This window comes from Lucilia cuprina, chromosome 4, assembly GCF_022045245.1.
Source record: "Lucilia cuprina isolate Lc7/37 chromosome 4, ASM2204524v1, whole genome shotgun sequence".
NCBI lineage: Eukaryota > Metazoa > Arthropoda > Insecta > Diptera > Calliphoridae > Lucilia > Lucilia cuprina.
This window is the reverse complement of record NC_060952.1, coordinates 41,739,676-41,764,942: the sequence shown is the minus strand read 5'-3', so window position 1 is coordinate 41,764,942 and position 25,267 is coordinate 41,739,676. Positions and strand designations below refer to the sequence as shown.

At 29.8% G+C, this 25,267-nt stretch overlaps 2 protein-coding genes across 2 annotated transcripts; one reads left to right on the top strand and one right to left on the bottom strand.

The window, feature by feature from the left end:
• The first annotated feature begins 4,300 nt into the window (after nt 1–4,300).
• LOC111678275 lies at nt 4,301–19,856 on the top strand. The gene is made up of 4 exons (XM_023439569.2): nt 4,301–4,354; nt 18,665–18,700; nt 18,774–18,871; nt 19,143–19,856. Exons 1-4 carry the CDS (start codon nt 4,324–4,326, stop codon nt 19,497–19,499), a joined length of 522 nt encoding a protein of 173 aa, XP_023295337.2. The 5' UTR covers nt 4,301–4,323; the 3' UTR covers nt 19,500–19,856.
• Nucleotides 19,857–19,927: 71 nt separating this feature from the next.
• On the bottom strand, nt 19,928–25,019 carry LOC111678264 (ecdysteroid-regulated 16 kDa protein). The gene is made up of 3 exons (XM_023439551.2): nt 24,817–25,019; nt 21,165–21,321; nt 19,928–20,627 (listed from the first exon to the last, which is right to left on the bottom strand). The coding sequence occupies exons 2-3, from the start codon at nt 21,247–21,249 to the stop codon at nt 20,233–20,235; spliced, it is 480 nt and encodes a 159-aa protein (XP_023295319.1). The 5' UTR covers nt 21,250–21,321; nt 24,817–25,019; the 3' UTR covers nt 19,928–20,232.
• Nucleotides 25,020–25,267: the final 248 nt, after the last annotated feature.

Here is a 25,267-nt window from a genome sequence, read left to right as displayed (position 1 = left end):
GTGATCATTAGGAAAAAAATGGAGAACTTTTAATAGGGGGCTTTGGTACCTTCTTTATGAATCTATATATGTATGTACATAAAAATGAATTTGTGTTTGTATATTTGAAGTTTATAGATTTATGATTTTCTTAAAATTTTCTGTGTATTCCTGTATGTCTGGAAAATATTATAGGCTACTTTTTATTTTGAAATTTCAAGTGGGCGAGGAGCCACGCCCATATTAAGAAAATATATGGAGATAATAAGTATAACCGTTAGAGTCATCAAATTTTGTCGGAGCCATTTAAGTGTAAATATGATTATTTACGACAAAAAGTAGGCGGACTAGCAGTAGGGAGCGTGGCACCTTCCATAAATACAAACATTTATTTATCATGGACTATTGCAATTAGAAAAATGAAATTTTGTACAAAGACATTTTGTGTAATAAATTATTAAAATTTTGCACGAAGAACTTTAATGTTCATCTGAACATTTTGTAGAAAACAGGGCAGACTTTCATCTGGGGAGGCTTGTAGTCCCCACATGAAATAAATAGAGAAATTGCTATATCTGAGAAACTATTAGATTTATATTTTACATGAAGAACTTTGCCATTTATGTAAACATTTCAATGCGGGCTTGGCATCTCCCATATGAATTAAATACAAAAAATCGTTTATCAGGGAAACTAATAGAACATTTTGGAGAAAAAAGGGTGGATTTTCAACTGGGGCGCTTAGAGCCCCCATATGATCTAAATATTCGTATATCTGAGAAACTATTTGAGATGGAATCTTCAAAGTTTTTACGAATAACTTCAAAATCGCTACGTGAGTTTTTTATTTATATTGCTAGTTAAATAAAAAAATTGTATAAATTGGCAAACTTGCAAAAGTAAATATAAAAATCGTAAAATTTGCATTTTAAGGTAAAAGGAGTACCGTTCAACGAATGCAAAATGTATATTTTCATAACTGAAAAAATATAAAATAATTAGATATTTTAATGGTTTTAACAAAAAAAATCGCTGGAGAAAAAGGGTATTTAAGAATCGGTAATAGTTTTGATATGACAGTTTTTCCTAGTCAAAACTTGGACTATTGTAAGACTTCAGATAATTTCTCCTAATCAATCTAAAACTACCTTGTTTCCAAGTATATATCTAACAGACACCATTGTTCATTGTTCAAATTCAGACTTTGACATTGTTGTTATTGATTCATAAATTCGAAATCAAGCTATAAAAATCAGTGATGTCATTTTAATCAATTTGTTTATCCGGATGTTGGACTAAGTATTAGACTTTATACAATATACATATTTATGAGCGCAACGAAAAAGTTTTTCCCCTTAATTTTACAAAAAAAAAAAAAAAAAACACAAAATTATTTTTCTTTATCATTCACAAAATATTTGCGTCGAATTGTTAATGGTCATAAATAAAAATTTCAAAATGTGACGAAAACTCTTTGCTGTGACGTACAATACTTAAAACAAAATATCAATGATAAAAATATTTGGTAAATGACTTTCGAACTGTTTTCAACAGAATACTTTATTGTGGTTTCTTCTTGGCGGTAAAACGTAGAATGTCATAGCACTCGAGTAACAACAACAATAAAAGCTGTTAGTTCAAAGAATCATAAAAGATTAGCGAGAAAAAAATGAATGACATCAATGTTGTATTGTCCCCCAAAATAGAAATGAATCAGTTATACTCGGAACAAAAGGAGTATGGATGGAGTTTTTAGTCCATCGATAACAATAGATAATTAATCGATAATTTTCGACTGTGTTCCTACTTCCAGTTGTTTGTTTTTTTCATGAAAAATACTAAGTTGTTCATTAAGTTTGGACCCATATAGGTTAGGTTAGCAGGTTATTGCTGTTAGCTCTAGAAATACTCTGTCAAAGAAACGATTTATCAACCGATTTGTTGATTGTTTCGCTTACGCTGAAGTCAACATCTCTGCAGAAAATTATTCATAGTCAGAATCATCCTGATTTATTAGATCCATGTCGTCGTTTCTATATCTATAAGGATGATCGAATCGAAACTTTAGTAGACCTTTCCTTGCCTCTCACAAAGTTGTATTCTTCTGGAGCTACCATTGGGAAAAAACTGACAATTTTTCAATCTTATCCAGTCTAACGCCTTCCCACAGATCCCTAAATATTGCGACAGCCTTCATCATAAACGAAGTTAAAACTTGTTGGAACAGGCCATTAGTTAAAATTGACTGTAAAAACAAACGGTGTTTAAGTACTTTTCAGAACTTTTCAGATGGAAACATCAATGACAGCACTGGTGAGTTTGTGTTTGGCCGCCTCATTGAAGGTTTTGTCATGCGCTTTGATGGGAGAACAGTTTCAGACATTTTGTCCCTCGCTGCTGGTCCTTAAGATTATCCTTTTCTCCTAAACAGAAAATCAGTCTCTTCAGTTGTATCGTTCAACTGGTTTTCCAGCTAGCAACCCAGAATTTTGGTGATGGAACATCGCTAAAGAAAGACGCCACTAAAGGGTGTTACATGCCAGGAGAACTTATTTGCCTATATGGCCTTATATGATCACGTTTGAGAAACGGAAAACCTACCTCAGAGCCTGACGGATGCAGGCTATCCTGGTTGATTTTGACAGATCATTGGACTTTTAAAGGTATTTCAGTAATAAGTATAACATCGATGAAAAACGTACATTACCAGATGTTGAAGGGGTAATTCTTAGTATCGTCATGAGCCCTTCTGGCATGAGTGGCCCTGGTAGTATGGCCTACAGAAGTCATCACTCAAATATAAGCCTGACTATCCATCTTACAAGTTGCAGCCTGATATGTATCGTTCAAATTCTAGAGTTGATATACATAAGTACACAGTTTCTTAACATTATTCAAATCGTTTGTAGTATAAAATATCGCTTGCATGTGTAATAAAACACCTGTATACGTGTGAATGCTAAAGCAGCAGACAATTCCATAGAAAATGAAAGCAAAATAATAATAAAAAAACGTAAAAATGCAACGGAAATAATAAACATTCGTATAAGTTTATGGATTAGATGATTAAAATAATGCATCGTTACGAAAATGTACACGCACATAGAGTATGAATCACAGACACATACGCGGGGAAATTAAGCAAATACACTTGTATTAGGCCGACCATCCTTCAAACACTAAACTGTTATACAGAAAGTCTAAGCAAAAACATTTGGACAGTAGCCTAACCAGATATATAAATATTAAGTTAAAGTGCATCCTAGAACATATTGATGTTACAACTTTATTAAATTAAAAAAAAAAACAATTTAAATAGTTGACCTATAGACTTACTGAACTGCAGGGTATTTAAAAGTGTTAGAATTAGATGTGCTTTGCTTGTGTTTGTAAGATAAAGCTAAAACATAAAAGCTTTCATACACTACACCATGTAAGCATTTGAATTTAGTTGGCCGTTAGAAATTCTTATCAAAGTGTGTATGCATGTATAGGTAAAACTTTTTATCTGAGTGTATATGTGTGTTGGAAAAACCTGTTACTTAGTTGTGACGTATTTGCCACATACACCCAAACAAAAGAAGTTTTTCTTTTATGTACCGCAAATGCATCCTGCAAAACAAATTCAAAAACAAAAAACAAAGACAATTTCCTTTTCAACCAATGAACTGGTTGGTTGCTTCTGCGTTAAACGCTAAACGCCTCTGTATGTTGTCGTTGTTATCGTTTCTCGTATCTTGTATCTCGTAGGTCGTGTTATCTTGTCTTGTATAATTCGTACCAACATCATGGTTGTTTTTTTTTTCGCATTCATTTTGTTTAATATAATTTTATAATGGTTACTGTAGGTGTGTGTGTGGTCACAACTCATACACACACATATATTAAGAAATATCTACATACGTATGTATGCATGTAGTATATGTGTATATGTCGATGATGTATGTGATTTTTAGACTTTTAACATGGTGGCTTTTTTTGTATCTTGTTGATTTTATTTTCTTTTTTTTTGTTTGGTTCACTATTCCTACAGCAGTTGTATAAAAACCCCATGTAAACCATGTTTTAGTGGACAGTTTAAATTCTGCTTCAAACTCTAACGGAAATCGGAAGGAAATAAAAGTAAAACAAATATTAAAAACACGTTCTAAGTTTTAATATAACATTTCTGTTAGTACAAGTGGACTTGTTGATTTATTTTATTTGATTTTTACACAAAATTTTTTAAAGTAGTTAAAGGAAATAGTTTTGAAATAAACAATAATAAAACAAATATTTTGTGTAAAGAAGTGTGTGTAAAAAACAAAAGAAATGGCTTTTAAAACATTTTATTTTGTCTCATGGATGTTTCTTATATTATTTACTATGGTTAAAGGTAAATTGTTGTAATATTAAAAAATAAAAAAATAATAAAAATGTTAATAAAAACATTATTGTTGCACCAAATAATATTATTGAAAGACTGAATTTGTGAATTAAAAAAAATATATATATATATATTTTTTTTAATAATAAAATTGAAAATCTTAAAACAATCCCAATTTTGTAAAAGTAATCCATATTATCTGAAGACCAGATATTACACCAGATATCGGTGTAATCCTTATCTAAGATCATTCTAGCTGACATGCTTCAAGAATTTCCATATTTAAAACCAGAAAAATCGATTAATAAATATCTTTTTGTTTAACGAAATTCCAAAAATTAATGATTTTTCTATATTTTGAATCATAAATATTTTTACGACCACAAGGAATTAAAAATAAATTTGGTTAAAATAAAAAAAACAAAAAATATGAAATTAAGAAAATTAATTTAAAAAATCGGAAATAAAATCCTTTTCTTTTTAAAATTTTTAATAAAAAAAATTGATCTTTGATAATTTGCAGTTTTCGGGAAATTTTTAACAATGAACAGACTATAACTATAACACTGTCTTACAGTTTTGTCTTAAATCATGCATCCCAACCTCGTTATCGTTTTCGCAAAAAAACTATGATTTTCTCAGGCTCTTGTCTTGCAAGCCGTTTGAAATTAAGTTTTACTGTCTGAGTCAAAGTTGTAGCTCTTGTCGTTAAAAAATACCAAAAAGAATCCAGTGTCTTTCAGTTTTGCCCAAATTCATGCTTTCCAAAGTTTTGGGACCTCGTTGTCATTTTAGCCCAAAAAATTATATTACTTTCCAGCCTCATATCTTACAAACCGTTTGGAATTTTGTTTTATTCTCTGTGCCAAAGGTGTAGCTCTTGTCATAAAGAACAGAAATTCATAAAGAACAGAAATTAAAAAAATGCATCTTATTTTTATTTTTTTATTTCAAGTGAAAGGTTTTACCTGGTGAAATTGCAATGTTATTTTTGTCATACCTGTACGTATGTGAGTTAATTGTTTATTAATATAATAAATATTAAGTATACGCCTTATATGGAGAATCAATTGAAAAAATTTTTTAATATGTGAAACGTTTTTTGCGATTTTGATCTTAAATGTTCAGAATTTTTGCTCTTTATAACAAGAACTGCAAGATTGCCTCAGAGAAAGAATATAAATTCCAACTGGTTTACAAGGTATGAGCCTGAGAATATGCTCATTTTTTGCACAACTGGTGACACGGGTCTTAATTTGGACTTTTATCACGTAGTGGTGTTCGAAAATGGTTCTATTTTTTTGTGTTGCACTAATTAGTGGATGTTATTCCAGATAACTTTTACATCTCTCAGAACAATGATTTCAAAACTCCATCCACGAATTAGTTAGAATTTTCTTTTCCCAGACTATTTAATTTCCCGGGTAAATGGGTTTCATTTTCTTTCATACCATTTTTACACAATGTGTTCTATGTGAGTAAAAACAAAGTTCTCGCCATATTTGATGCAGTGACTTAACTGAGACCATCCCATCATTTCGGAAGTGATCTTAAGTACTTAGGGAAAGTTTACCATCTTCATATAAAATACACAATATGGCGGTGCTGAGTTGTCAAAGAAGCACACACTGTGGAAGAAAATATCGGAATTTTTAAGACCCATTTCGAAAAAAAATTAACAACTGCATTTAGAGTTGGAAAACAACCAGCCAAGTGTAGAAAGGAATGTAAGAAAAAATAAACTCACTGTTATTGTTGGTGTTTTGTCAAAACTTTAATGTTTTGTGAAAGATGCGTTTTGAATTCTTATTGAGTTTAAAATAATTCTTTCATAAGACATTTCTAGTTTTCCTAAAATATTGGGAAAGGTTTCCTGATGAGCTGGCTTAAGCAACCGGCGAAATGCGCATAGGAACTAGCTTCCCCACCATCAATACATTACAGTGAATTTATTTAAAAATTGGGGTTGAAAGCACGATAAGAAACTCTTTAACTTATTTGAAAAAATAATAAAAATCCCGAAATCAATTTTTAAAATAAAAAAAAAAAAAATTAATTTATTTAAAAATTACACTGAGATCAGGATTTTCAATTTGAGATAATATAAGAGTTAGTGTCCTCAAGTTTTGTCAAAGCGACTTTAGTGTCAATATGATTATTTATAACAAAAAGTGGGCGGATTACCATTAGGGGGTCCGCCCACTTATATCTCCCATATAAATAAAATACAAAAATTTGTTATGCTTGAAACAATTACAGTTAGAATCTTAAAATTTTGCACGAATAACGTTAACATCCATGTAAACATTTTGGGTAATAAATTGGCGGACTACCCATGAGGGGAGCGGCACTTCCCATCTGGGAATCTAATAGAACTAAATTCTTAAAACTTTGGTTCCCCCATATGAATAAAATACAAAAATTCGTATATCTGAGAAACTATTAGAGCTAGAATCTTAAATTTTACTTAGAGAACTTTGACAGTCATCTCAACATTTAGATTATAACGGGCGGACATATAATGGGGTACTTGATACATCTCATATGAATTAAATACAAAACTTCGTTTAACTGGGAAACTAATAAAACTAGATTTTTCAAATATTGCACAAATTACTTTAATATTTGAACATTTTGGAGAAAAAAGGGCGGACCTTCATCTGGCTTGAAGCCTACACATGTATTAAATAGATAAATTCGTATATCTAAAAACTATTACAGCTAGAATCTTCGAATTTTACATGAATAACTTTGACATTCAAGTGAACATTCAGAGAATAACGGCCGGGGGGATCGACACCACATATATGAGTTAAAAACAAAATTTCGTATATCTTAAAAACTGTTAGATAATATAACTCTCATATGTAACACATTGTTAATTTGCAAAATTATTGTAATTAGAATTTGTTAGAGGGTAAAACAAAAATTAAAATAGTAAAAAGATCATTAATGTATTATATTAGAATTTTAATAAAATATATTGTCATCAAATAATCTTTAAGAAAAATTGCAATTGCAATGATTTTAAATTATAAAATTAAAGTAAAGCCGATTTATGCTTCTCAAAGTTCAAAAAAAGAAAAATTTTAGAGGAACACATTTTGGAAACAATCATCTGCGAATAAGAAAATACTTAAACGTATATTAATAATACAATTTCTAAATATAAATTAATTGTTTGTGGGCTAAGTAATAAATAATTTGCTACTTGAAAACAAAACATGGCGGATTATAATTTTGGGTTAAATTAAACATAAGCGGTATGCTTTGAACTCGAGCAAATAGCAACAAGTGGTAAATAAATTGAAAGACTTGATGTGTTAATAAATAGAAACAATCATGCATTATCTATTGATTAAAACAAAAAATAATAAACATAAAAATCCTAAAACTAATTCAACACCTGTAAATGTATTTGACTATTAACAATACAGATTGTAGCAACAAGTTGTAGTAGTAGGCGCATTAACTGCACAAGTCTATAATAATCAGATACACACCTCCCACTTTTAGATCTTAATTTTTTTTATCGAAATATTTGATGCGAGTGCTAATAATCGTACGTGTTAAAACAACAAGCGAAAAACATTGTGTTACGCTTGCCAATACAATGTACTATGTATTTTATGTAATTGTTATTATTGTATTCTTGGAGTTGTTTGGAACGACATGTTGTCTAGTTCTCATCGAATGCCACAATGTAAATAACAGTTGGAAGGGTTAATATTTTTCATTTTTTAGGTTTTATTTACTGATATCTCTTCTATTTTGGTATGTTTTATTTTTTATTTTTTGGATTTTTTCCTATTGTAGATTTTTAGTTTTAGGATTAATTTACGACAGTAATTAAGTTGAGAATGAGTTTGAAAATATACGAGTTATTTTAACAGAGTTGATAAAGAATTAAATCATTTGAGAGAATATTGGAAAATCTCTTTAGTTTGAAATACAAATGTTTAAAATCCAATCAAAATCTTTTAGTTAAAATATTCATGTTACTTCGAGAAAAAATATATATTTACACTTAATACAGCTGGTGTTTTATAATGATCTTCTTTTCATAACATGTTTCCTTATACCCGAAATTTTGTTGGGTTCTAGTCTTGGAGTAATTGTTTTTTTTTAACATATCTTTCAAAACTGAAGAATTCGAATTGCTAAACAACACTTAAACTTTTCAACATTCTTCCCGAGTTGTTGTTGTTGTTGTTTTCAATGCAACAATTAATGTTTGAACAGCAAAGATCTCCAGAACTGATTTTTTGTCTCAACAATTAATTCCTTTCCATATCCTTATGCATATGTAAGAAATCAACATACACACACATATCCTATAACTGCATGAACATGAAAATGTGAGAAAATCCAAATACTACTTAGTATTTACCTGGGATCATTTTAATTGCTTCGTATTTGTTTACCAAACGATTTTCCTAGGTTTTTCTTTAATTTATTAGTTTTTTATTTAATTTTGTATTTAGTAACCATAAATAACAACTAAAATGTGAAAATGAGGGGAAATTCCAACAATCCAATGATTAGATAAAATTTGCCAATGATTTCATAACAAATCTATTATCATTATATACAGAGAAACATGATGAAATCACAAGTATCTATATCACATATAGAATGAAATTTAAATATTTTTTAAAATATGAAAAAAATTAATGAGAACAATCCACGATTTCATATACATATGTATCTAGTAAGAATTCAGTTTATAACTTATGACAGTTACAAATATGCAAATAATTAGTGTCCGATCGCACATTAGGGTTCCGATACGGAACCATTTGCAATACACCGAAATATTACTGGTTGGTCCATAAAAATGTATTTGTACTTTTGGCTAACCCGTGGGCCATGTTTTTGTAGAAATACCTCTCCTCCTCCTAACAAGAGGTGTTAATGTGCATAATCGGATAAAAATCTTTTCTCAGTCTCATATTGCTAACAGCGATTAAAAATCTTGATGTAAGTACAATATGTATGCAAAAAAAGCTATTCAATGTTTTCGAAATGGGTCTCAAAATTTCCATAGTTTAAAAATATTGCAGAAAAACAAATATAAGTTTATAGTCGGGCGAGGCCGACCATGTAATACCCAACACCTGTATACGAATAAAATGTAATTTAGTTTTCACAATAAAGCATTTAAATTGAATTGTACATTGCTTCAGATATACTTAAGACATTTATTATTGAATAAAATCGTGGGCATTTAAGTAAAATTTTAAAGCCGCTTTTTATAGGGGCTAGGGTCAAATGAAGTCCTATAATTTTAAAGTTTATGCGGTTCATTAAGACTAGTATAGAACTTTGTTTTACAGCTTTTTGTCGAGATACGAATATATTAAACATAATTATGAACTTTAAAGCCTTATTCGGCGGGTTCAGTTATATGGGAGCTAGGTGAAATAATGCACCGATGTTTACCATTTTCAATAGGCAGATCCGGTAACATAGCAGATCATATACCAAATCTCAACTGAACCCCTATTTGGGGGTTCAGTTGTATTGGGGCTAGGTGAAATAATGGACCGATCTTAACTATTTTCAATAGTCTTCGTCCTCGGGACGATAGAAGATAATGTACCAATTTCATTGAATTTCATTAAAAAATGCGACCTGTATGTTTAGTAGTATATTTAAAACGTTTAGAAGCTCGCTTCGGGGGTTCAGTTGTATGGGGGCTAGGAGAAATAATGGACCAATCTTGACCATTTTCAATAGGCTGGAACAATAGAAGATCATTTCTTCTTGAATTATCTTCAAAATTGCGACCTGTTGTTTGATTACAAGGTTTACATGTACGGACGGACAGACGGAATATACCCTCCCCACATTATAAAAGCCTAACTATAATATGCTAACACCAGCTGAAGTTAGCTTAAGCAACTAAGCGAATACATATAAAACATATGTATATTTCAAACTATAATGAACTTAAGTGAGTTTTTTTTTTGCGATACTAACAGCACTTTCCGTACGGAATCAATTTCCTTAAGCAATTGAGAAAGTTTTCGTCCGGTTATGATATTATCTTAAGCTTGCTTATGCACATTATAGTTCGGCCTTAAGGTGCATTAACCTGTATGTCTCCTAAAAGCACAGCAGAACCTTATTTTTTGGTCCACTCTATAGAGTAGGAGAAAGAATGGAACCTTGCGGTACCCCTAAATTTATCTTGAACTCGTTTGATGAGATCCCATCTACAACAACTCGTATAAACCGATTATAGAGAAAGCTTGGCAAAATGGTAATTTACCATACTTTCCATAACGTGGGAAAGTAAAGAACAAATTACAATTTTCAGGGTTCTTTGTTTCTCCCTTTTTGGGTATTGGCGTTACCTTAGAAATCGTTCATCATGCAAAAAATTCACCGGCATGGTATAGGGTTCTGAAAAGATTAGCTGGTGGACGAGCTAGCGTCGAAGAGCATTGCTTCAAGACCAGTGATGGAATACAATCTGGCCCCAGGAATACCATCTGATGTTGAGATTTGCTAAAACTTCACGAGCTCGAAAGAATATGTTTGGAATAGTTACTGATACTCTTTCCAATTCGAGCAGTGATTGATTGCTTTCCGGTAAGCGAGAGTTACTTGCGAATAAATCAGCTAAAAGGTCAACTTTATCAAACGGGTATGTGAATGATTGGCATTTCTTACAAAAAGTCGGAATTGAGGAGCTAGCCTTATCCTTTACTCTTTTAACGTATGACCAGAACCTTTTACTGGTCGTGTAGAGTTTTTTCACGTCTTAGTACTTTGGCACACGAAAATCTAGACTTTTCGCGTAGTAAATCAGTTTTGACGCTTTTGTTGTTACGCCAAATTCTGAATGTCATTTCCTCTTTAGATCTGAATTCAATTTTGCACTTCTGATCATATCAGGACTTTCGTCTAGATTATTCTATTATAGTACTTTATGTGCAACTAGTGCCAAAGAAATGATTTCTAAAGAATTCTTTAAGAGTGTGAGTTTGAGTTGGCAACCAAATGCCAATCAATAATCAGGTTAGTTAATCTATAAATAATTTTAATCTGATATGAATACCCTTTGATGTTGTAGCAGGGCGCTTAAACAAGCAAGTAATATTAATTATCTGAGAACTTAAAAACAACTTTCGAGGATTTTAAGTTTATCCCTAATCAGCTGAAGATTGGCCCTAAAAGCAGCTGTAGAAGTGGAAGTAATGACCAAATCACTAGTTCTATGGATGTTATTCAAGAATCTAAAGCGATATTTGAACTTTTTTGAAAAAATTGAAAAAAGTGTGAACAATGTAAACATAATTAAGTTATATTATTTATGGTGTTAAACACTTTTATCACTCAGCTAATTAACCACTTAATAAAATTTCAATTAAACTAAATAGAACATTTCATAACACCTTTTAGACACAAAGAAAATAAAGGATTTATATAAGTGTTACAACAATAAAGTTTTGTTGACCAGTTACAAAAGTGGAATGTTTATGAACTTACTCCAAAAGTATGTATGTTTGTAAGTAGCAATAAAAGTAAAAAGGATACTAAACCATGCATCAACAGCCAGTCACTAAATAATCTTTTATCAACACCTCCAAAAGCTAATAGTAATGGGGGGGGTGTGTTAATGTGAAATTGGTTAGAAAATAAATGCTGGTATCTCTCTTAAATGTTTTATTAACCTAACGACAATAATTATCCCACACAGAGTGTTAAGGTTTATCGCCAAACATTTGTTTCATTTAACAAATTAAGCCATGGAATGTCATGTTATGTTGGTAATGCTAAGACGAGGATTAAATCAAGTCATTTGGCTTAAAAGATAAAACATTTAAGATATTAGCTTGTTGATTTACTAAAAGGATTTGTATTAAATGTTTTCTCTTAAAGATAGATTTTTAAATATGAGTAAAAATGTAAGAATTTATTGCCTATTTAGCCTTTAGCTTTAACAAATAAATATTGCCAAATAACAATATTATTATGGCATGTAAATAAATATGTATCTACTTAAAACATTAATATATTTTTTTACTACTTACAAATGTTTATGCGTTACTAACTTTGCCACCCCTTTTTCGTAGAATTTCTTTAAAAAATCTTTAGTTAAGGGATAAATTATGAACCTTAAATTATGATTAACACAAATGACAATTCACCTGTGTCTTATTTTTTATAAATATGCGTGCAAATACATATCCCTGCAGATCGGTGGCAGTTGAACCGATTAAGTGGACTTTACTTGAGTTAACCATAATATAAATTTAGCTGTTATCTCTCGATCCGTTTTGTATAGGAAGTTACGGCGATTGAATAACTCTTTGAACTACAATAAAATATATATCAAAACATGAGGTTAAAACTGACTTCCCTTTAGACTACTAAGAGACATTAAAGTGACTATTACTGAATTACTTCAGGGCACTTAACTGCCACTCTGCTGAAGTTTGAAGTGAAATGATAATTGACTTCGAATAAGATCTTAATTATTTTCTTCTATGAATTACAATCAGGACAAACATATGTTCGTGTTTAAGAAGATATTTTAAAATAGATTTTTTGGATAATCGAGAGACAAATGACTACTCAATTGATTACTTAAGAACAATAAAGTAGTTAATTGAAAACAGTATATAGATGTCAAAATGATTTACAGAGATCTAGGTTAGGTTAAGTTGAAAGGAGAATATTACTACATAAAGTGTGCACCAACAAAAACCTTATATGGTGTTCAATAAATCTATTAACGTCCGATGTTCACAAACTTAGTTAGCTCAATTAATTAGTAAGAATTTTCTAAACTGTTGCGAAAAGTGGTTTTGTAAACTATCTATAGCTCACTACTTCTTAAAGCTTTTTTACATGCTTTTTCGTTTCAAACTACTCCTGAGTGGCGTGGTATCCTTACCATACCTCCCATACATCTGGGTTAGTGTATGCTCCTTTGTTCCGATTGACTAAGAAATTCCACAAGGGATGATCGGGCGGTAATACTATCCTATGGGATGACGTATTCTCAATCTTAACTGATGGCTCAACGACTAAAAGTGGCACACTGTAGGGAATCTTCTCCGAAAAACTTAATCTTCAACATCGACTTCCTGACTTCTGGTCTTTTAGGCAGAAATATATGCCATCGATACATCGAAATGTCTTATGATTGTATTCAATCATTGGCAAGACGGATATAGCAACAGTTGAGTTAATATCGATTCCAGAACATAAGGACTTCCAGGAATATAAAATAGCTAATAAATGTGCAAACAAATAGTATTCATACTCGCCTGTTGACGCTCTTAAAACTGATAGATGACTGTGCTTTAAATGAGACGGAACTCAGGTACTCAAATATTTCCATTTGTAAAATATCGAGACTGCTCACTTTGACAATGGATTGGATATGTGTCGGAACTGTAAGTAGGAGCTTTTTAAACGAAGAAGAAGAGGAATCGCTACAAAACATTTTATGTGACTGCTTAGAAAGGCTAAGCACAGATATTGCTAGATATATTGGTAGATCTGGACTATCACAGAGATCAGTCACTAGTTAACATGATCGCTTTTATTATGAATACCGGCTGGTTTTCACGGAGACCGCAAAAACTAATTAATCAACGAAATTAGGGAAACCTTTACGAATCAGTGTTTAAACGTTTCCTATATTTGCTATGTCTGATCTGCATCTTTACGTTATTAGAGTTCATGTCCAAAAAATATAGAGAAAGTCCAATTAAATGTCAAATTTTTTCACCTTATTAAAAAGATCCAAATGTTCCAAATACTTAGTAATTTGAAAAATGATACTTTAACACCTTGTAGAACTGTAGGGCTTTCTCTGAGAATGAAGAAGAAGTATTTTTTCCTTTTGTATAAAAATGTGCATGTGAATGATACACATGTAGTATCATACATACACGCACATTTTATAGCTGGTGAAAGGAAAATGGCTCTTATTATGATGTTTATGTTAAATGTAGTTTTAATTGTCGATATTTATTTAAATCAGTAAATCTTCGTGTTTCGAAACAAAAATAAAAATCTTTATTTAGTCCCATAAAAATTCCAGCAGTTAGTCTGTACTTAATCGTTTCCATTGAACTTTTGATCGGAGGACTTTATAAATCAAATTATAGCATTATCTGTGGAGTTTTAACTTAGCTTTATATTAGATTTGAATCTTTAACTTTAACTTCAAAACATAGTGAGTCTTTACTTCTACTTGAGTCTTTAGTCCTACAAAAGCTTATCTAAAATGGCTTTAATTTTTTAAAACCTCCTTTTTTGTCGTTGTGTGTATATACTATTTGCAGAATTATTACCCAAGGACGTCTCACATGTTCTAAGGTATTTGTTTAGGTTTTTCTTCTTTCTTTCTTTACGTTTTTGGACACAAAGGTTTATCACTACTTACTACCATAACTATTATTAAGATTTGTGTTATATCAGTGTATTAAAAATATGAAATAATAATAAAAATAGCATAATGGGGGAGGTTTTCTTTTTTTAAAAATTTGAGAAAATGCAGCCAATTTATATTTATTAATATCAGTACATACATACACACTTACAGACTAATATTAGGAATTTATCGATTTCTAGATAAAATAAGCTAAAGATTCAATTATAGTTCCAATATATAGTTTACATTTTAGAGAGGTATTCGTCTTTATTAGTACAAGTTATAGGTCTAGACTGAAGACTAGAAAATTGACTAGACTAAAGACTAGACTATAGACTAGACTATAGACTAGACTATAGACTAGACTATAGACTAGACTATAGACTAGACTATAGACTAGACTATAGACTAGACTATAGACTAGACTATAGACTAGACTATAGACTAGACTATAGACTAGACTATAGACTAGACTATAGACTAGACTATAGACTAGACTATAGACTAGACTATAGACTATAGACTAGACTATAGACTAGACTAGACTATAGACTACACTATAGACTACACTATATACTACACTATAGACTAGACTATAGACTATACTATAGACTAGACTATAGACTACACTATAGACTAGACTATAGACTAGACTACAGTCTAGGTTATAGACTAGACAATAGACTAGATTATAGACTAGATTATATACTAGACTATATAGACTTTACTAGACTATAGACTATACATTAGACTAAATACTAAACTATATATTACACTGTAGAAGCTGAACTATAGACTAGACTATTGACTTTGAACCAATGTTTTCTTTATGCAGATTTGTATATAATGATTATCCGAAATAAAGTAACCCATTGTGCAAGTTAAACAAAAAACAAAATAGTTCAAAAAACATTTTCATGATTTTCAACGCCTTCAGCTGCTTGTAGCTTATTTTCCACATCATTTCTTACAGTTTTTTTTTTTATAAACTGTATTCTCTTTTTTTACAGTTTTTTTTTATAAACTGTATTCTCTTTTTACTAACTATTTTTAATAGCAAGTAATTTTTAGTCGTATTATTGTTATTACAAGGAACAGTTAGAGTAGAACAGGTAATAACAGCAACACTACTAAGATATTATTCATGAAAGTTAATAAAGCATATAACACAATATGTATTAAATAACAGTAGTTGTTTGCACGAGAAGATATATTTTCATCTAGACAATGTCATAATGTTAAGCTTTTACTACTACACACAGATATCTTATATTATTTAAAAATATAACTGTATTTATAATGCATGTATAACTGTTTAGTTGTTACAGTTATTCACCATTAACAACTCCCCAAAGTATGCAATACAACATGACAATGTATTATTTAAAAATCAAGATTTATTTATTGTCATTTTATAACAAAAAAATTTATAATATTTTTTCCATATTTTTTAATAATTTTTAGGCGAATAATATTTATGTATATTCAAATTTTATATTATTATAATGCGGTCTTAACAAAAAAAACTTTTTATTTAAACTTTTTTCGATTTTTTAATTGTTGCAGACAATTGCTTGTGCTGTAAAAAGTTTGTTTAAATATTTATTACTTATTTTTCAGTTCAACTTTTCACATTGCAGTTTTGCGTGTGTGTTTCAAAAAGATTTTCTTTTCTTTTTTTTTTGGTTAGTGTTAAAGAGTTATGATTTTAAATTTAATATAACGCAACAGGTTGCCATTAACTTTACTTACTATATGCATACATGATTTCTAACTTTGGAAATTGTTATTTATGTTTGTGTAGGATTTTTTATATTTCTTTGAAAATAAAAAAAATAAAAAAATACTTTAAAAGAACGTTTTCAATGGTGTTAAAAAAAATTAAAAGTTATATTCGCTAAAGAAAATTTCATTTGCCACTTTTTTTTACAAAAATATTCTAATAGAAAATTTAATGTAATGAAAACTTTTTAAATAATTGAAAACATAACACTTTTTGTAAAATAATAAAAAGAATTTGAAGAACATTTTTCATAAAAAGAAAATTTCACAAAAGTTTTTCCCCCATATTCATAAACAAATTTTTATTATATAAACGATTTATAAATCAAATTTCGTATGGAAATTTTATTTTATAATTATTTATAAAGAGCTGTTTCTGAATAAGGGGGTTTATTTATAAATCTTCGTATAACCCAACAAAAACATTTTATTGACTTACTTACTTACTCAGCAACTTACTTTTCAATGTTTACTTTATACCCTCTGTATTACTTAGTAATGACTTACATATAATGTATTGTCAGTTTAAAACTTGATATTATTTTTAAAACGAAGATAAATATGTTATTTGTGAAAACTAATAATAGACTCAGTGGCCAATAATAGATCGTAGGGAATTTTTTCCTCAGAAACGTGCTTCATTTCCCACTTACAGTAGATCACAGTAAGTACTTACTCAGACAGAAAGGATACAGAATATATATACTTTATAGAGGGGGAAAACTATTTATAAGTATACTAAACGAAATAACGAATGGAATTACAATATTATATTTACCTTTTGCCCGTCCTCCGGACGCATGTCATCTTGATAAAAGATCCCATCTAGTTGTTATTACAATCCTGGGGAAAAGATCTTCTACCAGTAACTCTAGTCTGCTGAGACTTTAAGCTGGTGATATCACTTCATTTGATTTGTCATGGGGTCGAACAAGAGAACCACATAATCTTTTACTACGGAAGGCTAGATGAACGCAGGACTATGTCCTCGCTGGTAAGTTCATTTAAGTTCCTTTGGGATCCACGTAGTGGCTGTGTTAAAAGACTGAGGTACGTTAAAGTGTATACTTCCGTAAAAGTTAGGTGATTGTAGGACTAAGCTTTGTAAATGAGTTAGTGTTAAACGTATATGATACAGGATGAATAAGGGGTATTGTCAGCCCGTATACCGTAGAATGAGTGAGTCGATTGTAGTTCTCTATGAGTGTGTTGGATGATATGAAGTGCTTGATATGAAAGGTGTCATATACAAGTTGATTTGATTTTTCCGTCCTTGTCCATTTATATTCAGATGGTTCTAAACGGAAGTGATGTTTTTGCATCTCGTAAGTTAAGCAACGGTCAGCAATGGTCTAAGATTAAATAACTCAAGTACTTGAGTAAGGTGCACGTATAATTGACAGTCAATTCCATATACGTAAATTGCCACCGACGCACAGTGGTATAGGAAAAAAAAGAGGGAAATAATTCGGCAACTTCTAAACGGTTAATCTGATTTTAATGAAATTTGGTATGCAGGAAGAGGAGGTGTTGTCGAGTTTAGGTTTTGAATTTGGACCTTATAGGTCAACCAGGGGCCCGGCGGGGGATCCTCAAATTAGGACACCTTGGCTATGTTAAATTTTTAAAACGATGCTATTTCTTCATTTCCGTCTCTTACACGTCGCGTCGTGTAAGTGACACAATGTGTCAGTGGTGAATAGTCACAGAGGCTAACCCCGGGCCAAATGGCAGGTGTTCATCTAAAGCACTTAGACATTTATACCCTTCTCACGGAAGTAAGAAAATATTGTTTAAAAACTTAATATTTTCGTAATTAAAACAGCGAGGTAAAGTCGATAGGAATTCGTTTTGACAGACCCACATTACTAGTCTAATTGTTTAGTTCAATACAAGAGACTTGGCCATATCAATTTGGTCATCATTGTTAGATGTTTTATAATTGTCTAGCTCTCTTGATAGATACGACTGTAAATTTTGCTTTGGCCAATCATTATTAAGACATTATCCGTGCAATTGGATGCGATGAATGTATTTAGGTCAAAAACTTATAAAGTTGGAAAATTTGTTTAAAATCGATTTTTATTTAATTGCAAATTGCAAAATATTAATTTTTCTTTCTTTCTTTACAAAATTAGGTTCCTGTTTGGAATATGGTCATTCCTGTTGGGGTGGTAAGTATATACATTCTATTCTCTCTTCTTTTCCTTAACTGTTACTTAACTAGTTTGTAATTATTTCATTTAGCACATGGTAAACGTTCTGGCAATCATAAAATCTATCATACAGATATTAAGTCACCTACAGAAGTTGATTTCCAAGACTTAAATGGTTTAAGTGAAAAGGTAAGTAAGCTTTGAGGAACATCAACCTAAAATTAAGTATTTAAAACTATGTTTCACAACTTCTGATAGAAGTTTTTAATTATATGATGACTTCAGACTTAGTCAACAATAAAAACCTACCAATTTCCCCCAAATTTCTTAAAATTTCTGTTAAATATTGTCTGGGAATGTCGGCAAGTTTTGTATGGTGCCAAATTGTTAGGTCATCATAGGATTTATATATTAAAATATTTTCTTAAATTGATTTTACAATTTTTATTTTATTCCACAGAACACCTATGATAGCACCGAGGAGCAAATAAATGCCTCTACCGATTCATTATCTTCCAATCGCGACCTGACAAAAGATATCGATGAACTTATAGAGACGCCCGATAAACCCAACATAAAATTTAAGAAGTTTCTATATAAAAAACTAAATAAAACAAATGGAAAACAACGAAATATGGAACCACCCGAACATCATAGCGCACACAAATCCAACAATATGCCACTGATCAGTGAAAGATGGCGACGTTTTCCTTTATACAATTTAAGACGCCTACAAATCAGCAAAGCCGACAATGACTGGTTAAGGGAATTGGAAAGAGAAAGGGAATCACAAACAAATGATGACGATTATATATAAAACATGGACCTAAGGAAAAGCACAAAGATAAATGCATTAAGTAAAAAGTATTAAAACCAAACGACAGACAGACATAACAGCAGCAGCCGCTACACTTACAAATCCAAACTCATCAAGATATTTCCCCTCTGAATGTTAAACAATTTAATAATTATAAATATATTAAATAAATTATATTAAAACAAAAACCTCTAGAAATTTGCATGTTAAAAAGTAATTAAATATAAATTCATAAAAAAATATTATTTTAAACTTGTGTAGAGAACTTACTAAATGTTAATACTATTTGTGTATAAATAAATTTTATGATTAATATTTGCCATTAATTAGAAAAAGATACAAAAAACTTCAAAGACGTTTCCATATTTTGTTTTTATTATAAAAATCATTTTTTATTTAAAATGTTTAAAACTTAAATTAAATTTTGTAAAACTAAGACTAAAACTAAATTTATTATTAATAAAAAAAAACATACATACATATAATAATAATAGAAATATTTAATAAAACAAAAATAATTGTTATGAATATTAATGCCCACGGGCTGGAGGGCATTAATATGACAACAACATTTTTATAAACGAAAAAAAACATGCTCATCATTATTCCCAAAATTGTTCTGTTTTAAAAATTCCAATGCAAAAATTTCATTAAATAACAAATATATTTCTAAATATCACATTAAAAATGCTATAGAAAAATTAAAAAATAAACAAATCCTCCTCCCCACTACTTAAGCTTTAATTTTAGCTGGTACTTGGAAACAGGCAGCATCACCCTCCTTATCACCCAAACCCCAATGGATATCTAAACTAACCGTAGGATAAATGGGTAAAATCTTAAAACTATTCTTATAAATATAAGTTTCACCGGCTTTTAGGGGACAACCCACTTGTTGTTTACCCTCAGCATCATAGATATTGGGACAAGCGCTGGTGCCATAATAACCGGGAAACGGTAGAGGAACATCTAGGATAATGCCTTGTATATCGGAATTTAATTCTTTGAAATCACGATTGGGAATGATTTTCATTTCAATACTAACTTCGGTATTGCGTTTTAGGGTACATTTACTTTTGGGACAATTCGAAATGGTAACATCACCTTGTTCGAGAAGACGGGCTTTGGCTGGAGAAAGAAGAAAATAAAATTTGTTAAATGAAATTTCATAATAAATGCATGGGATTAATATTAAAGAAAACACGCCGATAAATTATCGCTTTATAGAAAATTTTCTACTATTTAAAGATATTTTTCTTTTATATAGAAAATTGTCGATAATATGTATTTCTATCTATATATTTCGACTGAGTTCTAGAATAACAAGTTACACATAATTTGCTATGTATCTCCAACATGTACAATAACTCATCATCAACTGAATAACATTATCGAGTTCCTAACTCTCTTTAAGAGTTGTAGTAGACTTTCCATTTTGTTAACTAGTCCAGTATCATCGGCATTCTTGGAAAAGTCAAATGCTGTTAAATTGGTAAATGCGACTAGGTATCATCTATCTATCTATTTATCTATCTATCTATCTATCTATCTATCTATCTATCTATCTATCTATCTATCTATCTATCTATCTATCTATCTATCTATCTATCTATCTATCAGCATTTTACCAAATATTTAAAACGTAAAAAGCAATTTTCTACTTACTTTTTGGACAATTTCTAACAGTTGTGGCCATGGCAGAAGCAGCCAACAAAGTTACTGCAATTGTTAAACAAATAAAACTCTTCATTTTTATAGACGTTTATTATTGTGGATTGGTTGAAGACTTTGATATATATTTTTTAACAATAAATTATTAAAGCTGTAACAAAAATAAAATAGAAAATTAAATCATTGAATATTTATAATTTTATAGCAATTAACATATTTTTTTTAAACTTGATATAATAATTAATTAAAATTCTGTGCAGTTTAAATTTGTGTCGTGTTTATTTAAAACTATTTTCAATGTTTCTCCCTAACACAACACGTTCAAATACTAATTAATACCGGTTGTGTGAAAAAAAGAAATTTTTTTATTTAATAAAAAACATAAATTTTATTCAATAGAAAATTTCCTTATTTTTTGGTAGAAAATTATTGAAATTACTATTATGTAGTTGAAGAGCATTATTGAAAAACAAATTATAAATTTATCAAAGTTTTATAAACTATATTTTATAGAGAAAATTTTGTTGATTAATAAATGTTTAAGAAATTAAAAAAAATTGTTTATAAATAAAATAGGAGGCCCATAATAGTTTACAAAGTTGGTTAAAGAAGTTTTTGGCACTATGTAGATATATCGTATTTTAACCTAATATAGGAAAAATTGGGACATAATTAAAAAGGTATCTAGGTTTGGAGAAAGACACAAGAAATATAATCAAGTTAAGTTAGTTTACAATAACTCAGAGACTCAAAACAATCCGTTGTGATTCACTATAAGAACAAACAAATAAACATATAGATAGTAATAAAAGGAATTTTGTAAGGTTCGTTGCCTAAATAGCTACTCCTCTGACTAAATACACAAGGTCGTTGAAACTACTTTTCACAGCTCTAGCTCCTCTTTGTCCACAAGCAATTTACAAAAATCTTGTGTATAACCGACACAAATGCCTAAAACGGTCACAAATGCCTATAGCGGTTATCACTTACCACTCTCCTTATACAATCTTAACAACATTCTAATTGTCTTAGAATTCAACTTCGTCGGAAATAGGAGCTCCAAACCTGTTTAATACAATGCCCGGATCTGAACACAAAGTTTAATTTTATATTATTTAATTCACGGATAACACCCTATAGCTACTAAATGATGTCTAACTACATATGAACATTAGTTGTCAAATTCAACGCGCTTCTAGTGTGAGTACCTCACAGCTTTTCAGATCGCTAAGATCTCATTCAAACTCTTCGAACTAAACTTCAGATCCTTCCCATGTGTACCTACTTTTAACTATATACGAGATATATTTCAGACAAATCAAATTGTCATCTTTAAAAAATTGAAGAGTATTATTAAACTACAAACGTGTTAGTAGGTGCCTCTGCTAGAATATTAAATACATATATACCTTGGCATATACATGCATACCTGGGTGCCTCGCTACCCCAACTAAAAATATCAAAAAATTACCATCGGAAAAACGAAAAAGTACAAAGTAAAAAAAGAAAAAGTACCGTGTGTTTCGGTTAACTATTATAAAGAATCCATTTGAAGAATAGAAAAGTACCAAATAGTTCCCACTTACAGAGTATTATTCAGTCAAGACCATGTATGTTAAAATTAATGTTCCTAGGTTGAATATTTTAGAAAATTAAAAAATACAATTTATGAGATAATAAGTACTAAAAAGGACCGTACATGTTTAATAATCATGTGTTTTCAGTTCATATTAAAGAACATACATAGAGTATCATTTGAAGGAAGAAAAAGTACCAAAAGTGGAATAAAGTTTACCTAAGTGCAAAGTACTAATAAAAATAGTACAATGTTTCCCCTTTACACTTAGAAATATACTTTTTCGAGAATTAAGTTTACAAAATGTTCCGTATTTAAATCTACATATATATCACAGATAAAACTCAAACGATTTAAATCTGCATTCATTTATTCCAGAATTGTGCTTTAAAAAAGGTACCAAATAATATACTCGATTTTGGTCCCATATAGGCCTTAGTACTCGAATTCCAAAATAATATACCAATAGCTTATTTTATGTGAGTAAATAAACTACTTTTTGAAATTTTATAAAAATTAGCTCAATGAGTTTGAATAAAATTAACTTTCCTCTTTTTTTCCTTTTTGGTACTTTTTTCCCCAGTGAAATAGCAAAAATTTTATTACAATAAATATTACAGAGTTAGTCCGTAATTTAATATGAATAATTCAATAAATCGAGAAAGTTTTCTTAATGTTTTAAAAAAGTACCATAAATACAGTTTTCTCCCTTTTACACCCAAAAAGGACCGAATTTTAAAAAGGTACGAAATAGGTGTCTCATAATTTTGGGAGGTGTATCCAAAATATTTATAAACATTTGATTACGTTAATTATTTCAAAAGTTATAAAGGGCCAAAAAAGGTACCAAAATCACCTTTGTTGCACATTTTTAAAAGTACGAATTTCAAAAAAGTACCAGACACCCATCTGCTCATTTTAAGAGTAGATACAGGTACATTTAAAATTTTTCTTGCATCACTAATATTATGTAAGATAATTAAGAAAACCTGTTTTACCCGTTTTTCCCCGTAAATCTGCAAATTTCCAAAAATCCCTCCTTAGTGGATATACACAACCAAAAACACATCTACTGTCAAAATTCCATGATTCTAGGTTCAGCCGTTTGGGCTGTGCGATGATGATTTTTTTATATATATAGATTCTTCCGTCTGTCTTGCTCTGTCCGATTAAGATTGACTACTATGGGATGTAAATTCTTGTACGAATGGTAGGAGGTCTAACCATAGAAGCATAGTTTGACAAATGGAGGATAAAGATACGATCCATTTTGTCTTAATAAAAATTACTATAGCTGAAGTCTTGCTGCAACAAGACTGTGTTAAATCTATTCCTTAAATTAATAATTTTAAACTTCTTTAGTTCTTTTCTCCATTCTGGAATATTTTCATATTTAAAATCGTTTGGATCTGATTCGATAGCATCAGTGCTTGTTTAAAATATATTAAATTCAATGACTTCACTTTAGCAATAATCTTTTTATAAACAATTTATTAGATTTTAAATTTGAATTAAAACGATTTCGTAATTTCTAAAGATTTTAACTCATTATAAACACGAATTATCTTTGAATATTAAATCTTATTAAAAAAAACAATTTAGTTACACGAAATGCTTTAATTTATTTTTAATTATTCCCATCAATCTATTAATAAAGTGTGTCATTCACAAAAATTGAAAGTAAAATAAAAACAATTAAAAAGTTTTAATGTTAATTTGTTTAAATAAAATTATAATTAATTAACTATATATAATTTAAAAATTCACAACTACATAATATAAAGTAAATAAAATCACTTTTATTCAAATAATTAAAATCATTATTAACAACCAGTTATTTAAGCCAAAAGCAAAACTAAATTAAAGACCTTGTCCATAGATTTTTTTTAATCAGATTTCAGATACAAAACGTAACACAATGAAGAAGATTAAAACTACTAGACACGTTTGCATATATTTTTCTTATAAAAAATTTAAAACGCACAGATTTATTAAAAGGTAATACATGTTTACAGAAAAAAATTAATTTAAAATTGCATTGTGTGCAATGTAATTTTTCGTGGTATTTACCAATTTTATTTTTAATTTTCTTGTTAATTTTTTATTTGTATTTCGTTATTTTCCACTTTTTATTCTCTTTTTACTATTATGTTTATTTCATTAAATTTTTTTTGTTTATCTCTTATTTTTATTATTTTTTTTAATAAACTATTTTTTTCACACTCATCCGATATACAACTTTAACTCAACACCTGATCTAACTTAACTAAAGCTTCAAATTGTTTGGCTTCCACTTATATATTTTATAATGTCTGAGATTTGTTTTTGTTGGTTGGTTGGTTGTATACATAGTAAATTGCCGCCTTTCCCCTCATATTACTAGCAACTCATTTAAAATTGTTGGTATTTGTTTGTTGTCTGATTTAACCGGTCAGCTACTCAGTTACAATCCACCATTCAGTTTTATTTTAAACTAGTTGCCGCTGTCATGCAAAAGATGAGAGCATGTATTACAATTAGG

Bases quoted from the DNA above. Each gene is read 5' to 3' on its own strand.
- LOC111678275 (XM_023439569.2), top strand. From the start codon at position 4,324: ATGTTTCTTATATTATTTACTATGGTTAAAG. The intron at 4,355-18,664 runs GTAAATTGTTGT...TTACAAAATTAG, and splicing joins ATTATTTACTATGGTTAAAG to GTTCCTGTTTGGAATATGGT. The intron at 18,872-19,142 runs GTAAGTAAGCTT...TTTATTCCACAG, and splicing joins TAAATGGTTTAAGTGAAAAG to AACACCTATGATAGCACCGA.
- LOC111678264 (XM_023439551.2), bottom strand. From the start codon at position 21,249: ATGAAGAGTTTTATTTGTTTAACAATTGCAGTAACTTTGTTGGCTGCT. The intron at 20,628-21,164 runs GTAAGTAGAAAA...TTCTTTCTCCAG, and splicing joins TGTTAGAAATTGTCCAAAAA to CCAAAGCCCGTCTTCTCGAA.